The sequence below is a fragment of the Rhincodon typus genome, chromosome 29 (assembly GCF_021869965.1).
Source record: "Rhincodon typus isolate 14 chromosome 29, sRhiTyp1.1, whole genome shotgun sequence".
NCBI classification, from domain to species: Eukaryota; Metazoa; Chordata; class Chondrichthyes; order Orectolobiformes; family Rhincodontidae; genus Rhincodon; species Rhincodon typus.
Window position 1 is genome coordinate 1,116,614 of NC_063360.1, and position 15,613 is coordinate 1,132,226.

Below are 15,613 nucleotides of genomic sequence, written 5' to 3' on the forward strand. Positions count from 1 at the left end.
TTTCGGGCCTAGACCCTTTAGGCCCGAAACGTCAGCCTTCCTGCTCCTCTGATGCTGCTTGGCCTGCTGTGTTCATCCAGCTCTACACCTTGTTATCTCAGATTCTCCAGCATCTGCAGTTCCTACTATCTCTGAAACACTTCTCGTTAATTATCAGGCTGAGGGGCTCGGGATTACTGTTTATCTGTTGACATTTCGATTTGAAATGGACTTCTTGATATTCTAATCTCGTTCTAAAATGACTGACAACAATTACGAGCTGCCTATCTGCAGGGAAGTCACCAATTCGTGGAAATTATTTACAATCCTATCCGGGCAACGTTGAAATCGGACTTTGGGACCCTGGAGCAATATTATGATAACATCACTGAGCGGTTTCCCCTTGGACATAAATGCTACGTGGACGGAGTGAATCCTATAGATTAACGATGGAAGATTGTCGGAGCATAGATGTTTCTTAACAATAAACTCTGAACCTGGTGTTTCTATGTATAAAACTGGACACAGTAATCGGTGTTAACATGCAATTATTAGTTCCACACTTAGTAGTAACGTACAATAAGTAGAATTCTACACAAGCCTAAGCCTGAAGAGTTTTTGACTTTGCCTCCTCCTCGACCAGTCTGTCTTGAAATCAAACTCTCAGGTGTGGCCTTGAAACCTCATGACAAAAAAAACTTAGATTTCTATTGAACTCCCAGTCCCTGAATAATGAAACCACTTGAACAGGGGACTGTGCACCAAATACCAACTGTAGAACTAGTTCTCATTCTAGTTCATATCTCAGGATTTCTCTCTATACTTTGGGAAAAATTTGGACTATAGGCTAGTCAAAAACCAACCGTTAGAACGAAATGTTTCGTTTCTGACAGCCGGTGTAAACTGCAACTTTGATTGGAGACCATTGAAATCCTAGAATCTGCAACGTCAAGAAATGAACAGTGACCAATCACAAAGCAGTCCACCATGAATAGAATGGAGAGAATGATAAGGAACTGTTCCTCCAATCACAGTTTCCGTCTCTCCCATGTTAGTCTGCTGCTAGGGCACATAGGTAAACCTATCAGCAACAAACGTGAAAAGGAAGCAACCCCTGATTGAAGAAGCAGAAGACCATTAGGAACGCCAGTGACTGCAGCATAGGGAGTCGCTAGCAGGAGCCAACTCTAGTTAAGGTCAGAATCAGGGATCACCTTGAGTCTTGGCTGGGATCGAAGACTGTCTTCAGCCTGGACCAGCCTTATAGCTGAGGCCTGAATCTGGCATGCCCTTTAGCCAAGGCTGTGCCTTTAACCAGGATCCTGGATTTCATCTCCCAGGGGTTGGCAGATGTCTGGTGACATAGAATGAGGCTTCGATGGAGTGAAAACAGTTTTGATCAAAGGAACGCTCAGCTAACTTAGATCTAAGGAAAGTTTAAATTACTGAAGTAATGACTTCCTTGCAAATAAATGTGGAACCTCTAGTTTCATACTATGTAAATTCAGGCTTTACTACAGTTGAAGAATATAGTGGATCCCACTGCGGTGAATGTTAATTGTTACGTTTAAATCAGATATTCAGGTCTGAACTGCAGTAAACAATATAATAACTGCTTGGTTTAAAATGATCCGGCTCTGTGTAAGTGATAGAAACACATTCATCATGACCTTTAAGAGTGATGGTTTCTTGTATGTCAAAGTTTGCATCAGTTATTTTGAAACAAAGAACTTATACAGCTTGTCATACCAATTTAAATACTGGGTTACGAAGGAAGGTAATGCTTTTCTTGTGTGTTGTGGCTTAAAGTTTAATGGTGAGTTCATAATTCATGAGTTTTTTTGTGCAAGTCCAAATACCTCATACTTCAACACACATACAGAAGGTATTGTTACTAAATGCCAGCATCACCTAAATGAGTTGGTGAAACAATGAACCAAACTACCCTTGAGAGAGTCTCAACAGGAACATTTAGGAAAAAAATATATTGATTCCTGATGCAAAGATGGGACTTTGTCTCCACAAAAACTATGGTAGCCTCTCCTTCCAAAATTGTCATGAGCAGATGTCTCTATTACAGGAAAATTGATGAAGTAAGGTCTAACATGTTTTTCCCTTTCATTGGTTCTCTCACTACCTGCCATCAATCTAGACTAGCAGCAATATCCTTTAGATCCTCAGAGATAGTTAGAACTGTCGATGCTGGAGTCAGAGATTATGTACTGTGGAGCTGGAGGAACACGCAAGCCAGGCAGCATCAGAGGAGCAGGAAAGTTGACGTTTCAGGTCGGGACCCTTCATTAGGACTGGGGAGGGGGAAGGGAGCTCAGAAATAAATGGAGGGTGGAGCTGGGCAAAGGCAGGTGGGGTAGTGACAGGTGGATGCAGGCAGGGGTTTATGGAAATTGTTCAATGGGAAGGGTGGGACAGATAGGTGAGAAGGAAGATGGACAGGTTGTGTCAGGTCAGGGAGGTGGGGATGAGAGGGAGGGCTGGACATGGGACAAGGCCGGGGGCGGGGAGATTTTGAAGCAAGTGAATTCTATGTTGAGGCTGTTGGGGTGTAAGCTCCCGAGGCAGAATATAAGGTGTCGTTCCTCCAATTTTTGTGTGTGCCTTATTGTGACATTGCAGGAGGCCCAGGATGGACGTGTCACCAAGGGAGTGGGACGGGAAGTTGAAATGGCTGGCAACCAGAAGGTGGTGTTGGTTGGAGTGTACAGAGCGCAAATGCTCCGTGAATTGGTCACCGAGTCTGTGCATGGTCTCTCTGATGTAGAGGAGACCACATTGGAAGCAATGGATGCAATAGACCAGGTCAGAACTCATACAGGTGAATCCCTGTCGGATATGGAATGATTGTTTGGGGCCTTGAATGGAGGTGAGGGGGAGGTATAGGGGCAGGCATAGCACCTGCTGCAGTTGCAGGGAAAGGTGGTTGGGAGCGTGGAGCGGACGAGTGAGTCGCGGAGAGTGCGGTCCCTATGGAAAGCAGATAGAGGTGGGGAGGGGAATATCATTTTGGTGGTGGGGTCTGATTGCAGGTGGCAAAAGATGATGCGTTGGATTCAGAGGTTGGTGGGATGGTATGTGAGGACCGGGGGACTCTATCCTTGTTGTTGGGGGGGGCGGGGGGGGGTGGTGGAATATGATTGAGGGCATTATGAATCACAGGAGGGGCCAAGTTACAGTCCTTGAAGTAGGAGGACATCTGGGATGTCCGGGAATGGAATGCTTCATCCTGGGAGCAGATGTGGTGGAGGCAGAGAAATTAGGAGCATGAGATCACATTTTTGCAAGAGGATGGCTGAGAGAAGATGAGGTCAATGTAGCTATGGGAGTCGGGTTTGAAATAGATGTCAGTGCTGAGTCAGTTGCCGGAGACGGAGACGGAGAGGCCCAGGAAGGGGAGGGAAGTGTTAGGAGATGGTCCAGGTGAATTTGAGGTTAGGGTGAAAGGTGTTGGTGAAGTGGATGAACTGTTCAAGCTCCTCATGGGAGCACAAGGAAGCACCAATACAGTCATGGCAGAAGCAGAGGAAGAGGTGGGGGATGGTGCCAGTGTACCAACAAAGAGGCAGGCACTACTCAGACCCACATGGGTGTCCATAGCCACCTCTTTAGTTTGTAGGAAGTGGGAGGAGTTAAAAGGAAAAGTTGTTGAGGGTGAGGACAAGGAGTGTTGGTAGAGGGGTACTGGTTGGACCTGCCAGCATCTGCAGTTCTTGCCATCTCCTAGCTGCTGAGTTGAATTCGTTTTAAAATCTCCATCTGTGGCTCTTGGATAATCAAAATAAAAACCGGTAGAGTTGAAAAAGAAAACATACTGGAGAAACCAGGAGCACTGACAGCATCTTCATTATAGTTCCAAAGTTGCCACTGGACTCAAAACATTAACTCTGTTTCTCCAGCACTTTGTTTTTGTTTCAGATCTTCAGCATCTTCAATACTTTTATTTAAACAGAGGAGCAACTGGACCCCTTCCCTCACAAACCCACCGTCCTCCAACCCCTTCAAAGTCCCACCTTGACATTGAGAATACCCTCCATCATGTTGTGCCATACTAAATGGGATAGACTTCAAAAGATCTTGCAACTGGGCATCAATGGGGCACTGTGGATCATTAACAGACAGCAGCAGAATTGTAATCCTGCACAATCTGTAACGTCATGGCCCAGCATATCCCCCACTCGACTATTACCATCAAGTTGGGGGTAGCCAGTCATTTCAATACAGCATCCAGCTCGCACGCCCACTTATCTGTCCTTGGCATGCTGCACTGATCCAGTGAATCGCAGTGCAAACTGGAGGAACAACATCACATCTTCAGACTTTACAGCCTTCTGGACTTACTGAGTTCAGCACCTTCAAATTGTGAACTAACTCCCATTTCTTCTCTTTCTTTTAGCTTTATTTGTTACATTCTCTGTCACCATGTCCTTTCTCTGCTCCCCCTACCCCAATGAGACTGTCTTCTCTTTCAAGTCTGGCAGTTAGACACACCACTGTTCTACCATACTCACATTCCGATCACTTAATCTGAACTATCAACATCCTTTCTCTACCAGCACTCTACACCCACCACCCCCTCACCTCCCCCCACCCCCAACTATAGAATAAATGTTGCTCTCTCTACACTTTATTTCAGCTCTGATGAAGAGTCATCTAGACTCGAAACATTAGCTTGTTTTCTCTCTATGGATACTGCCTGACTTGCTGTGATCTCCAGCATTTGTTGTGTTCAGTACAGATTCCAGCATTTGCAGTAATTTGCTCCTAAGCCAGGGGATCAACCCTGGTTCAATGGGGAGTGCAAGAGAGTATGCCAGGAGCAGCACCAGGCATAATTTAAAATAAGATGTTGACCTGGTGAAGCTACCAAACAGGGCTACTTCCATGTAAGTTTTAGACAGAGTTGTGATCCCACAACCAACGGATCAGATATAAGCTCTGCAGTCCTTCCACATGTAGTCAGGAATGGTGGCAGACAATTAACCAACTCACTGGAGGAGAAAGCTCCACAAATATCCCCATTCTCAATAATGAAAGAGACCAGCACATCACTGCAAAAGATAAGGCTGAAGCATTTGCAGCAATCTTCAGCCAGAAGTGCCATGTGGATAATCATTCTCGGCCTCCTCCTGTGGTCCCCAGCATCACAGATGCCAATCTTCAGGCAATTTGATTCACTCCACGTGATATCATAGAATCCTATGGTGTGGACGTAGGCCATTTGGCCCATTGAGTCCACACCGACCCTCTGAAGAGCATCCCACCCAGACCCATACCGTCTATCACTGTAACCCTACATTTCCCATGGCCAATCCACCTAGCCTGCACATCCCTGGATACTAGAAATGATTGGAGGCACTGGATACTACAAAGGCAATGGGCCCTGACAACATTTGGCAACACTACTGAAGACATGCTTTAGAACTTGCCACTCCTCTACTCAAGCTCTTTCAGCACAGTTACAACACTGGCATCTACCTGACAATACGGAAAATTGCCGAGGTATGTCCTGTACACAAAACGGAGGACAAATCTGACCCGACCAATTATCATCCCATCAATCTACTCTCGATCATTACCAAAGTTTTAGAAGGCATTATCAACAGTGCTATCAAGCAACACCTGCTCAGCAATGCCTAGTTTGAGTTCCACCAGGGCCAGTCAGCTCTTGACCTTATTATACCCTTGATTCAAACATGGACAAAACAAGCTGAATTCCAGAGGTGAGGTGAGAGTGACAACCATCGATATCAAGTCTGCATTTGACCGAGTGTGGAATCAAGGAGCCCTAGCAAAATAGAATCAATGGATATTGGGGGCAAATTCTCCACTGGTTGGAGTCACACCTGGCACATAGGAAGGTGGTTGTGGTTGTTGAAAGTTCGTTAACTCAGCTCCAGGACATCTCTGCAGGAGCTCCTCAGGGTAGTGTCATAGGCCTAACCATCTTCAGTTACTTCGTCAATGACTTTCCCTCTGTCATAAGGTCAGAAGTGGGGATGTTCGTTGATAATTGCCCAATGTTCAGCACCATTCGTGACTCCTCAGATACTGAAACAGTCCACGTTCAAATGCAACAAGATCTGGACAATATCCAGGCTTGGGCTGACAAGTGGCAGTTAACATTCACGCCACACAAATGCCAGGCAACAACCATCTCCAATAAGAGACAATCTAACCACTGAGTCTTGAATTCCAATGGTGTTACCATCACTGAACCACCCACTATCAACACCCTTGGGGTTACCATTGACCAGAAGCTCAACAGCACTCACCACATAACACAATGGTTACAAGAACAGGTCAGAGGCTAGGAATACTGCAGCGATTAACTCACTATTAGACTCCTCAAAGCCTGTCCACCGTCCACAAGGCATGAAAGCGATAGAACACTTACCTGGATGTGTGGTCCAAGAATACTCAAGAAGTGTGACATCATCCAGGGCAAAGCAGCCTGCTTGATTGGCACCACGTCCAGGGGCATCCACTCTCTCCACCACTGATGCTCAGTAGCAGCAGTGTGTACCATCTACAAAATGCACTGCAAAAATTCACTAAAGATCCTTAGACAGCACCTTCCAGACCTATGACCACTTCCATTTAGAAGGACAGGACAGTAGATACACAGGAATACTGCCATCTGCAAGCTCGTCTCCAAGCCATTCACCATCCTGATTTGAAAATATATTTCTGTTCCTTCAGTATCGCTGGGTCAAAATCCTGGAATTCCTTCCCTAAGGGCATTATATGTCAAACTACAGCATGTGCTAGAGCGATTTAAGAAGGCAGCTCACCACCACTTTTTCAAGGGCAGCTAGCATGGACAATAAATGCTGGCCCGGCCAGCAACATCCACATCCAACAAGTGAAAAAAATGGGAAAGGTAGGACGAAGAAATTCCTTGGCTGACAAAGGAGGTGGACAGGAGTAAGGGAGGAAATACAATTGAGAATCAATAGAAATACTGAAGGTTTAGAGGAGAGGTGAGAAAACAAATGAGATGCAAAGAGGAATTATAAGAAAATACAAAGGGCAATTCCAAAGTCTTGTACAGGTATATAAACAGTAAAAGAGAGTGGTTAAATGAGGGGTAGAGCCAAGCAAAAGACCAAAAGGGGATATAAACATGGAGGCAGGGGGTATGGCTGAAGTGTTACATGAATACTTTCATCTGTCTTTATAAAAAGAGTATGGCTGCCCAGGCCATGGTGACAGAGCAGGAAACTATCACTAGAAAGGTTCAACATTAATCAGGACTAAGACTTGGTTAGATTGTTGACACATAGTTGACAAGGCAAACAAAGATCTTGAAGGAAGTGACGGTAAGAATTGCAGGGGCACAATCTTTCAGTCTTCCTTGGGCTCATTGGAGGTGCTACAGAAGACTCGGGAATTGCAAATGTTACAGAACCCTTGTTTAAGAAGGGTTGAGAGGAAAACAATTACAGACCAGTCAATTTAACTGCGGTGATGAGGAAACTTCTAGAAACGATTATTTAATAATCACATGGAAAAAGATGGGTTGATGAGGAAGAGTCAGCATGAATTTCTAAAGGGGAAATTGTGATTAAGTAACTTGCTTGAGTTTTTTTGGAGATAGCAGAAAAGCTCGATGAGGGAAACACTATTTAGGTGGTGTATACAGATTTCCACAGGTAAGTTTAGGCTGTGGTATAAATAGGATAGTAGCAATCTGGATACAAAATTGGCTAAGGGATACGAAACTGAGTAATTGTCAATGAATATTTTTCAGGCTAGAGATAGGTTTGTAGTGAAGTTCCTCAAGGGTTAATATTGGGACACTTGCTTTTCCTGATATATATATTAATGATTTGGATCCTGGTGTGCAGGGGACAATTTGGGACTCCAAAAGGACACTGACAAGTTGATGGAGTGGGTGTCAGATGAGGTTCAATGCAGAGAAGTGAGAAGTGATGCATTTTGGTAGAAAGAACATTGAAAGACTTATACAAGACACTGTATGGACCTCAGCTGGACTACTGTGTACAGTTATGGGTGCCACATTATAGGAGAGATGCAAATGCATTGGAGAGACTGCAGAAGTGCATTACAAGAATGAATCCAGGAATGAAGGACTCCAGTTATGAGTATTGATTGAAAGTATCGAGATTGTTCTCCTTTGAGAGAAGCCTTACAGGAGATTTGGTAGAGTTTTCAAAATCATGAGCAGTCTAGATAGAGAAGATAGGGAGAAACTTCCTGCTTGTAAAAAGAACGAAAACAAGAGGGTGAGGATTTAAAGTGATGTGAGAAAAGAAAACTTTTTTCACTCAGCAGGTGTTTAGGGTCTGGAATGCACTGCCTGAAAATGTGGTAGAAGCAGGCTTAATTGAGCAATTTAAAAGGACATTGGGTGATTACTTGGATAGAAATAGTGTACAAGGGTATGGGGAAAGAGCAAGAGATTGGCACTAGGTAATGATGCTCATTTGAAGCATGCATGATGGGCTAAAAGGCCAGCTTCTGTGCCCCAACCATTCAAAGATACACAGAATTGTCCCAGGGTCATTCATAGCTTTGGTTAACAAAAATGATACCGCTCAGTTTGTTGGAGATGTGATTTGGATCGAGATCAAATGTCTCAAACAGAGGGAACAGTCGCTTTGGAATGCTGACATGGGCAGGGATGGGAAGATGCATTTGGTGGTGGCATCCTGGTGGAGGTGGTGGAAATGGCAGATAATGATTTTTTTGAATACAGAAATTGGTGGGAAAGTGAGGAAAAGAGTGGCAAATGGGTTAGACTTGGCTGAGAGCCACCCACCATGCTTTTGAAGGGTGGAATGTAGTCCTCTGTTGAGAAAAAAGGAAGACATTATGGAAGTGCCATTAAGGAAGTCTACACCATCAGAACAGATGTGACAAAGATGTAGAAACTTTGAGAATGGACTGGGGTCCTTACAGGATTCAGGGTGAAAGGAAGTGTAGTCAAAGTAACTGTCAATATATTTGTAATGACTAGTAGTAGACCCCAGATGAAATGGAGAAGGTAAGGAATGGGAGGCAATTCTAGATTGCTCCTTATGAATTTCAGAGCTGCCTAGTTTCAGAATCTTAAGAATTAGATTCTGATAAAATCTGCTTGTTTATAAAACAATGTATTACATTTAATATAAAATTATTGATTCATAATGAACCAAGACTTTTTAAATGGTATGAGTTATCTTTTGTAAAACTGGAGATTATTCTACGAAGCTCACCTTCATCATTGGTATTGTAAAACTCAATACTGGATGCAGAGGCAAACTCTTCCTTATAGGGATGTGGAATCCACTTATAGCACCGACAGGCAATTTTGAATATCTGGCTGCCAGATCAGAGCTTTCTGCCTGAATCACCAATCAGGGTTGCTGTATGGCTGAGAAATCAGCATTTCTACTCTTCAACAACAAGCGTGAAAAGAGAAAAGGCTTTTGAGAAAGAAAAAGTTATTGTCTGGGGAGCTGCTCTGCCATCTTAACTGCCTTCTCCAGGGGAGCGGTGCCTGTACGGGGAGGAGAGCGTCGTTCGCCCTGACTCACTCCCCAACTCTCAGCCTCTTACTCCTATTCCCACCTGGCCAGTATCCCATCCTTTGCAGTTTCCCCTATCACCTCACATTTACCATTGTTGCTGCTCCTGGATGTAGACCCCAGGCTGTATAAACCTTTGCACAATTTGCTGTTCCTGCAACCACACCTAGCAGATTGAAGGAGCATGTTGTTGCACGATCTTCCACTTGTAAGTTCTGTATTTGGAACTCTAGTGATGGGTTGGTTCAGATATCTGGTCGGAGAGCTCTGACTGCCAGCTTTACAAGCCTGGTCTAGCTGTGAATGGAATCTGTGCAGAGTGCTTTTTGGGGAGTGGAGTGGGGAGTAAAGAGTGAGACAAAATTCCCAGCAATATCCAACAAGCTGAAGGACGTGGGGTTGCTGCTAAATTAACATCTGTTTTTCTTGACATGTTTGGTTACCCACTAAAGAAGCCATGTGGCGGCTAGAAAACAAAGTATGCACAAACAGATAATTTGTGAATGATGACGCACAAAAAACCCAGACGTTTCCTTAGGCGATTCTATTTGTACCAAATCTCAAGAAAGCTTTAAACCAACAATAATAATCACAATGCACAAAATGTTAGAATTTCAATTTTTACATCAATTTATACACATATTACAGATAACCCTAACCAATTTCATCTTGTAAGTTAGACTGACCAAGGTCACTTGGTATGATAAACTACATAGCTTATGAAAAGAATAAAAACAGACAATTGGTATCATTCCTAGTTTTGCAAATTAAAAATACAAAGAATATGCAAACAGTAGAGAATCTATACATCTTAAAACATTCCCGATCCCCATGAGATACTGTAGAACACAGAAGTTGAAATTAATTCGGTTATCTCATTTACCAGTTGACAATATTCAGGGGTTACTTGCTTTGATAATGCAGTAATGCAGGAGAGGCAGGGATGCTGTAAAGGCTTTCAAAGATAAGTTGCTACTGGGGGTAAATCCTCTTTCAACATCCAAATTATTTCAATTATTTTAAAATAAACCATATTTTTATGTGGCATATTCTAGCCAGTGAGCAGGCTCTTCTCTGGGCAGCTCTGCACTTATCCATAGCGAAAAGATCTTTGTTGTAGCAAACTGTTGCTTCCCTGAATTGCTACATCCTTTATCTTAATCTTTTAAATGTACTTATATTCAGTTACATTTCAGTCACTATAAAGGTCTATAAAGAGAACATACCCACCACTGGAGTGGCAACACCTGGAATGAACTAGATATGGCTGTCTGGTTAATATCACTGCCCACCCTACCAAATGATGCACCATTTAACATATTACCACAGAAGATCATTCACTTTCTGAAGATTTGCACTAGCTGTGGACACTGAAGTAGAGAAAATTAACAGGTGGGTTACACGCAGCTTGAGAATCCATCACCTCAGTATGTTTGCCTCAGTATGTTTTACAAATGGGCTTTACAGTGGATGTTATAACATCACTGACACACCACCAAATTTGGAAATAGAGGGAGAACAGGGAGACTACTCGATAGATTGCAGACCCAGTATATATTCCTAGCACATTCTGGTTCTCTGCCTTAAATTCACCAGAAATGGGCTGCAGACCACATGCAGGAAAGCACACATAAGCTCAGTCTCTCACAGTCTCAGAGGAAATCATCAACCGCAGTGAATAAAACTTAATTGAACAGCTGACTCTCACAAGCTGCCTGGGTCTGAATCTCACAACTCAGTTACACTCCTCTAGTTACAGATCAGGAACAATGTTATTGAAACATGCAGCAACATTAATCGCAATACTCAGAGCTGGCGAGGCTGCACAGAGTTCAAACAGGGGAAAGACAGTAGTAGCAGCAAGTCTGAGATGTATGATCTGTCAGCAGCAGGAGAATGTTTTGGTTAACAGACAATGCGTACAACTTGGACATCACTGAGCAGTGGCAATGTCCACAAGGTGGCATTGAAATTCAGTGAATCACTGCACATGTACAGGAATAAGGGCAGCACAGGTTACTACAGTGTTCAGGCAGAAGTGACAAGCTTATCAACCACTGTAATCTGGATGTAACTTACAGCATGACACTCAAAGCATTGACAGATTGGAAGGTATTTGTTAGGCAATTATGAAATATTATTATGAAATATTCCATAATTGCCTAACAAATACCTTCCAATCTGTCAATGCTTTGAGTGAATAAATAGAGTTATGATTTAACCAACAATGATCTAATTTAATGACAAGATGGAGGAGCTGAATGGTCTTTTCCTGGATAATTGCAACAACCAGTAGAGTCCAAAGCACTGCACAAAGGAACATGCCACATAAATTGAGTTTTCAGTTTTAAAAAGTAGTCAGCATTTTTCATCATTTCAACATTGATCATAAGACTGCATTCTTTGACTTTGCAAAGCAACCCTTTTGCCAACTGGTTTGGGCATTTTTTGCTCTATTGCAAAATTGTGCATTTTCACAAAATAAAAAGTTACAATACAGTTTCCATCAGTAATGGTAGGTTAAAAAAAAACCTAAGAATGTCTGCCTATTTTGGGATCACTTGGGTATTACAAAAGAAGAGAATACATCTAAAAAAAATGTACATCAGGATTCTTTTACAAACAATATTTTTTTTAAAAAAGCAAAAAGATGACACAAAATTATTCCCTGGAAAATGACATTGAATGCATCTTTTCTGTCTTCAGCAATAGAGAATTGATTAGAAACATTGAACATTTAAAGAGAAATTTTGGTTCAAAACAAGACTGGGCTAGGCATTCACGTGAAATCTTCTTAGGCTGGATAGATTCCAGTTAAACAGCTACAAAGCACATTTTTAAACCCCTACCCTCTATAAATGGACTAGGCCATTATGATAACTATTCACGTCAAATATATTAATTTAGTTCACCTCCACCATCACATTCAAAGTAGATACAAAACCTTTGAGGTCTAGATGTATTGTTGTGTCGAATTGTATGGATTCAGAAAAAGGTGAAAGATTGTATTAAATGCAGTTCATAAAATCAGCCAGTCACATGGATGAGCTGCACAAATGGAATCACCATCGGTTTACAATCTCTAATGGCTTTCCAGCACATTTGTTAAAATTTTATGACTAAGTTTAGAATAAGACGTGAACGGTAGATTAGAGTTTTGAGAAGATTTGTATGGTGAGACTGAGCTTCATGATTCTGGTTCGAATTCCCAGGTGCAAGTGACAACACTACTAGTCAGTGAGAGACAGCGGCTGAACCATCGACTGAACATGCACCAAGTTACGGCACTCTGCAGACAGACACATGCTTCAAGATTAAATGACAAAATTGGACCTTTACAGAAACTCGGTCATTTCAAAGCATTAAAACTTGCCGGTTTTTCCATGCAATGTCATGATTACAACATTAAGACATTAACTCGTGACACACCAATATCTCTCCTGCTAACTGCCTGCCGATTCCTTACAAAGCAGAGAAATACACATGAAAGCCTTTATTTCTGGTTGATAACAAAAACTCTTGGGTGAGAGTCTCAATAGGGAAATGACTGAAAATGTTTAACAATTATAGTAAACTGAAAGTGCACTTGTGACAATAACCTCAGCACCCTAAACAGCCAGGGTGTGTGTTTTTGGGACACACATCTCCAATGTGGACCATCCATAGGTACAGCTCCCACCAGAGAGATGCAAAACTCCATATTTACCTTCCAACAAAAAGTAATTTGCTTGTGAAGTGGAGATAGGGAAAAGAAAGAAAACCCACTTGATTGCAAAACTTGTTTGCTTTCCCATTCAAAGGCAGTGCTGTGTGTAAATTGAATCAACTGCCAGTAAGATGGTTAGCTTTTGTGGAATTGAGCCAATCACAATCAAAAAACAATAACAGTTGAGGAGAAGTGGACCTGGCACAAAACTTGGAACAAACCCACACAAACATTTGTCTCCTTTCTGAGTCCCAGTTCCATGACTGTACTGTATCCAGTCGCAATCACGATCAGACTTGCTTGTAATCAAAAATCAAACCAAATTGCCCTGCTTAGGAGCAAGTAAGACTGCAGACACCAGATACTGTGCTCTGGCCTCAACTGCAATTTTCTTTCCATTAATAAAGGATTGTATCAAATATTTTTAAAAACTGCAATACGTGACAAAAACTGAAGCCATTAGTACACAAGGTACTTTTCTCAGGTTCCTTTGTTATATTTCGTGATTGCAATTGTAAGCAATACGTTTGATGTTGCTGAATCATCAGTAACAAAAATAAGTATAAATGTCAGGTTTTAAAAGTTAGTTCACAGTCGCTGGGTCTCAGACCAGTGCAGGCACATTTCATTGAATATCCCAGTATTTTCCCTAAGGCACAGTGTAATACATGTACTGGTATCCCTGATACTCAAAATAGAACCATACCCACTAAAGGCATACAATTCACTCATCACTAGCTAATATATTGACTAGCTAGGCTCATTGTTAACTACGTAATGGGTAAAATAAGGCAATTTTCCCGCAGTAACTAACAGCATTTTGAGAAATGCTTGCCCAAGCTGGCTTGTACTGTAAGTCACACAGAACCAATGTGTCTAATATTGAAGGGGTTTGGGCAAAGCTAATAGGTTAATTCAACTCATACTCAACGCTCCTTGCTAACCAGAGGTAGCTGTCACTGTAGATTAGTCCATGATTCCATTTAGTCAGTCTCCCAGCTGAAGGAAGAAAACTGGTGGAAAGGCAAGATTTCACACTCTGCCCACAAACCTCCTACCTCCAATCCAGTGACTCATGGGCAGTTGGGGAATTCTCCAGTCGGTGTGCAGTGCAGGAGCTTGATTCTCAGAGGCCTCAGTGCACTCCCTTGCACAAACATAGTTAACATTTTTAACAAAAAAGAATTAAATCTTGAGGAGCAGATCTGAAGAAAGATTGGAGTGGTATTGTCAGTCTCCGGATTGCAGTGGAGCAGACAAGGGACAGGGAAAGTACATAAACAATTACAAAAGTAAACATTTTCTTGTATTTACAAAAACAGAACCTGGAGTTTCCTGCCATACTCAAATTAGTGGTCAGTTAAACTCCCAGCTGCCTTGGCCTTTGAAGATCAGTGTTTCCCACCAACAGTTGTGCAATAATGAATTAAAGCAGAACCTGGACTGTAAAAACCTAAACCATTTTTGTCTCAGTGTTAAAATGGTCATAGCAAAATATTTCCCTTGGACTCTGCACACTAAGCAGCTACAGCTATTTAATTCCCAGTGGACAAGGACCCGTTTGGCTGATGCTGTTCCTGCTGGATCATCACTGCCCCGACAGCTTGTCAGCCAGGTCAACGACCACTGCATCCAGTCAATGAGGACTGGGTGAGTCATACACATGACTAATCTGGGCACTTTGTACATTTAGTTTCTGTGGTCTGAAGCAGGCTTCAGCCAAAGCCTGGAGATTGGGTTATTCTTCCTGACCTGGAGTCCTGGACAAATTTATATGTTTTACCGGAGGTTTCAGTCCAATGAGATTATATTGAATTCATTAGTTCCTGATGAGCAGAGGCATCCAGCTCCTGAAGGGAATGGTTGAGGTCCACACGTTCTCGTTTGACAGGAGGCTCTGTCACTCCTCTTGAATCGGTATCCACCTCACTCTCCATCCCACTCCCGTCATCTGTTCAAAAATTCATTTTAAGCTATCACAAAATACCACAGACTGGACTTTGGAATCTAAGTTCCACCCCAATCAGGGATGTGGTCAGTGAGAAATTAAAGCTATTAAAGTACCTCACAAATGAAAACCAAATTTGTTTTATCCCCAATAACATGACAAGTTAATAAACTTTCTTTCATTTTCTTCCTACCCTGATTCCTTCATGTACAATATGACTACTTTCAAATAAATTATTAAACTAAACCTCCATCCATTATCCTATGATAACAAGGTGTAGAGCTGGATGAACACAGCAGGCCAAGCAGCATCAGAGGAACAGGAAGGCTGACGTTTCGGGCCTAGACCCTTCTTCAGAAAAGAAGAGTCTGAAGAAGGGTCTAGGCCCGAAATGTCAGCCTTCCTGCTCCTCTGATGCTGCTTGGCCTGCTGTGT

At 42.5% G+C, this 15,613-nt stretch overlaps 1 protein-coding gene across 1 annotated transcript in view; it reads right to left on the bottom strand.

Moving 5' to 3' along the window:
- Positions 1–10,053: 10,053 nt before the first annotated feature.
- The window catches only part of rfx2 (regulatory factor X, 2 (influences HLA class II expression)), an 87,879-nt gene continuing 82,319 nt past the window's right edge, over positions 10,054–15,613 (bottom strand). The window contains exon 15 of the mRNA XM_048613877.1: positions 10,054–15,181. Coding sequence (XP_048469834.1) covers positions 15,036–15,181 — 146 coding nt within the window. The 3' untranslated portion in view covers positions 10,054–15,035. The remainder of the gene's footprint in view (positions 15,182–15,613) is intronic.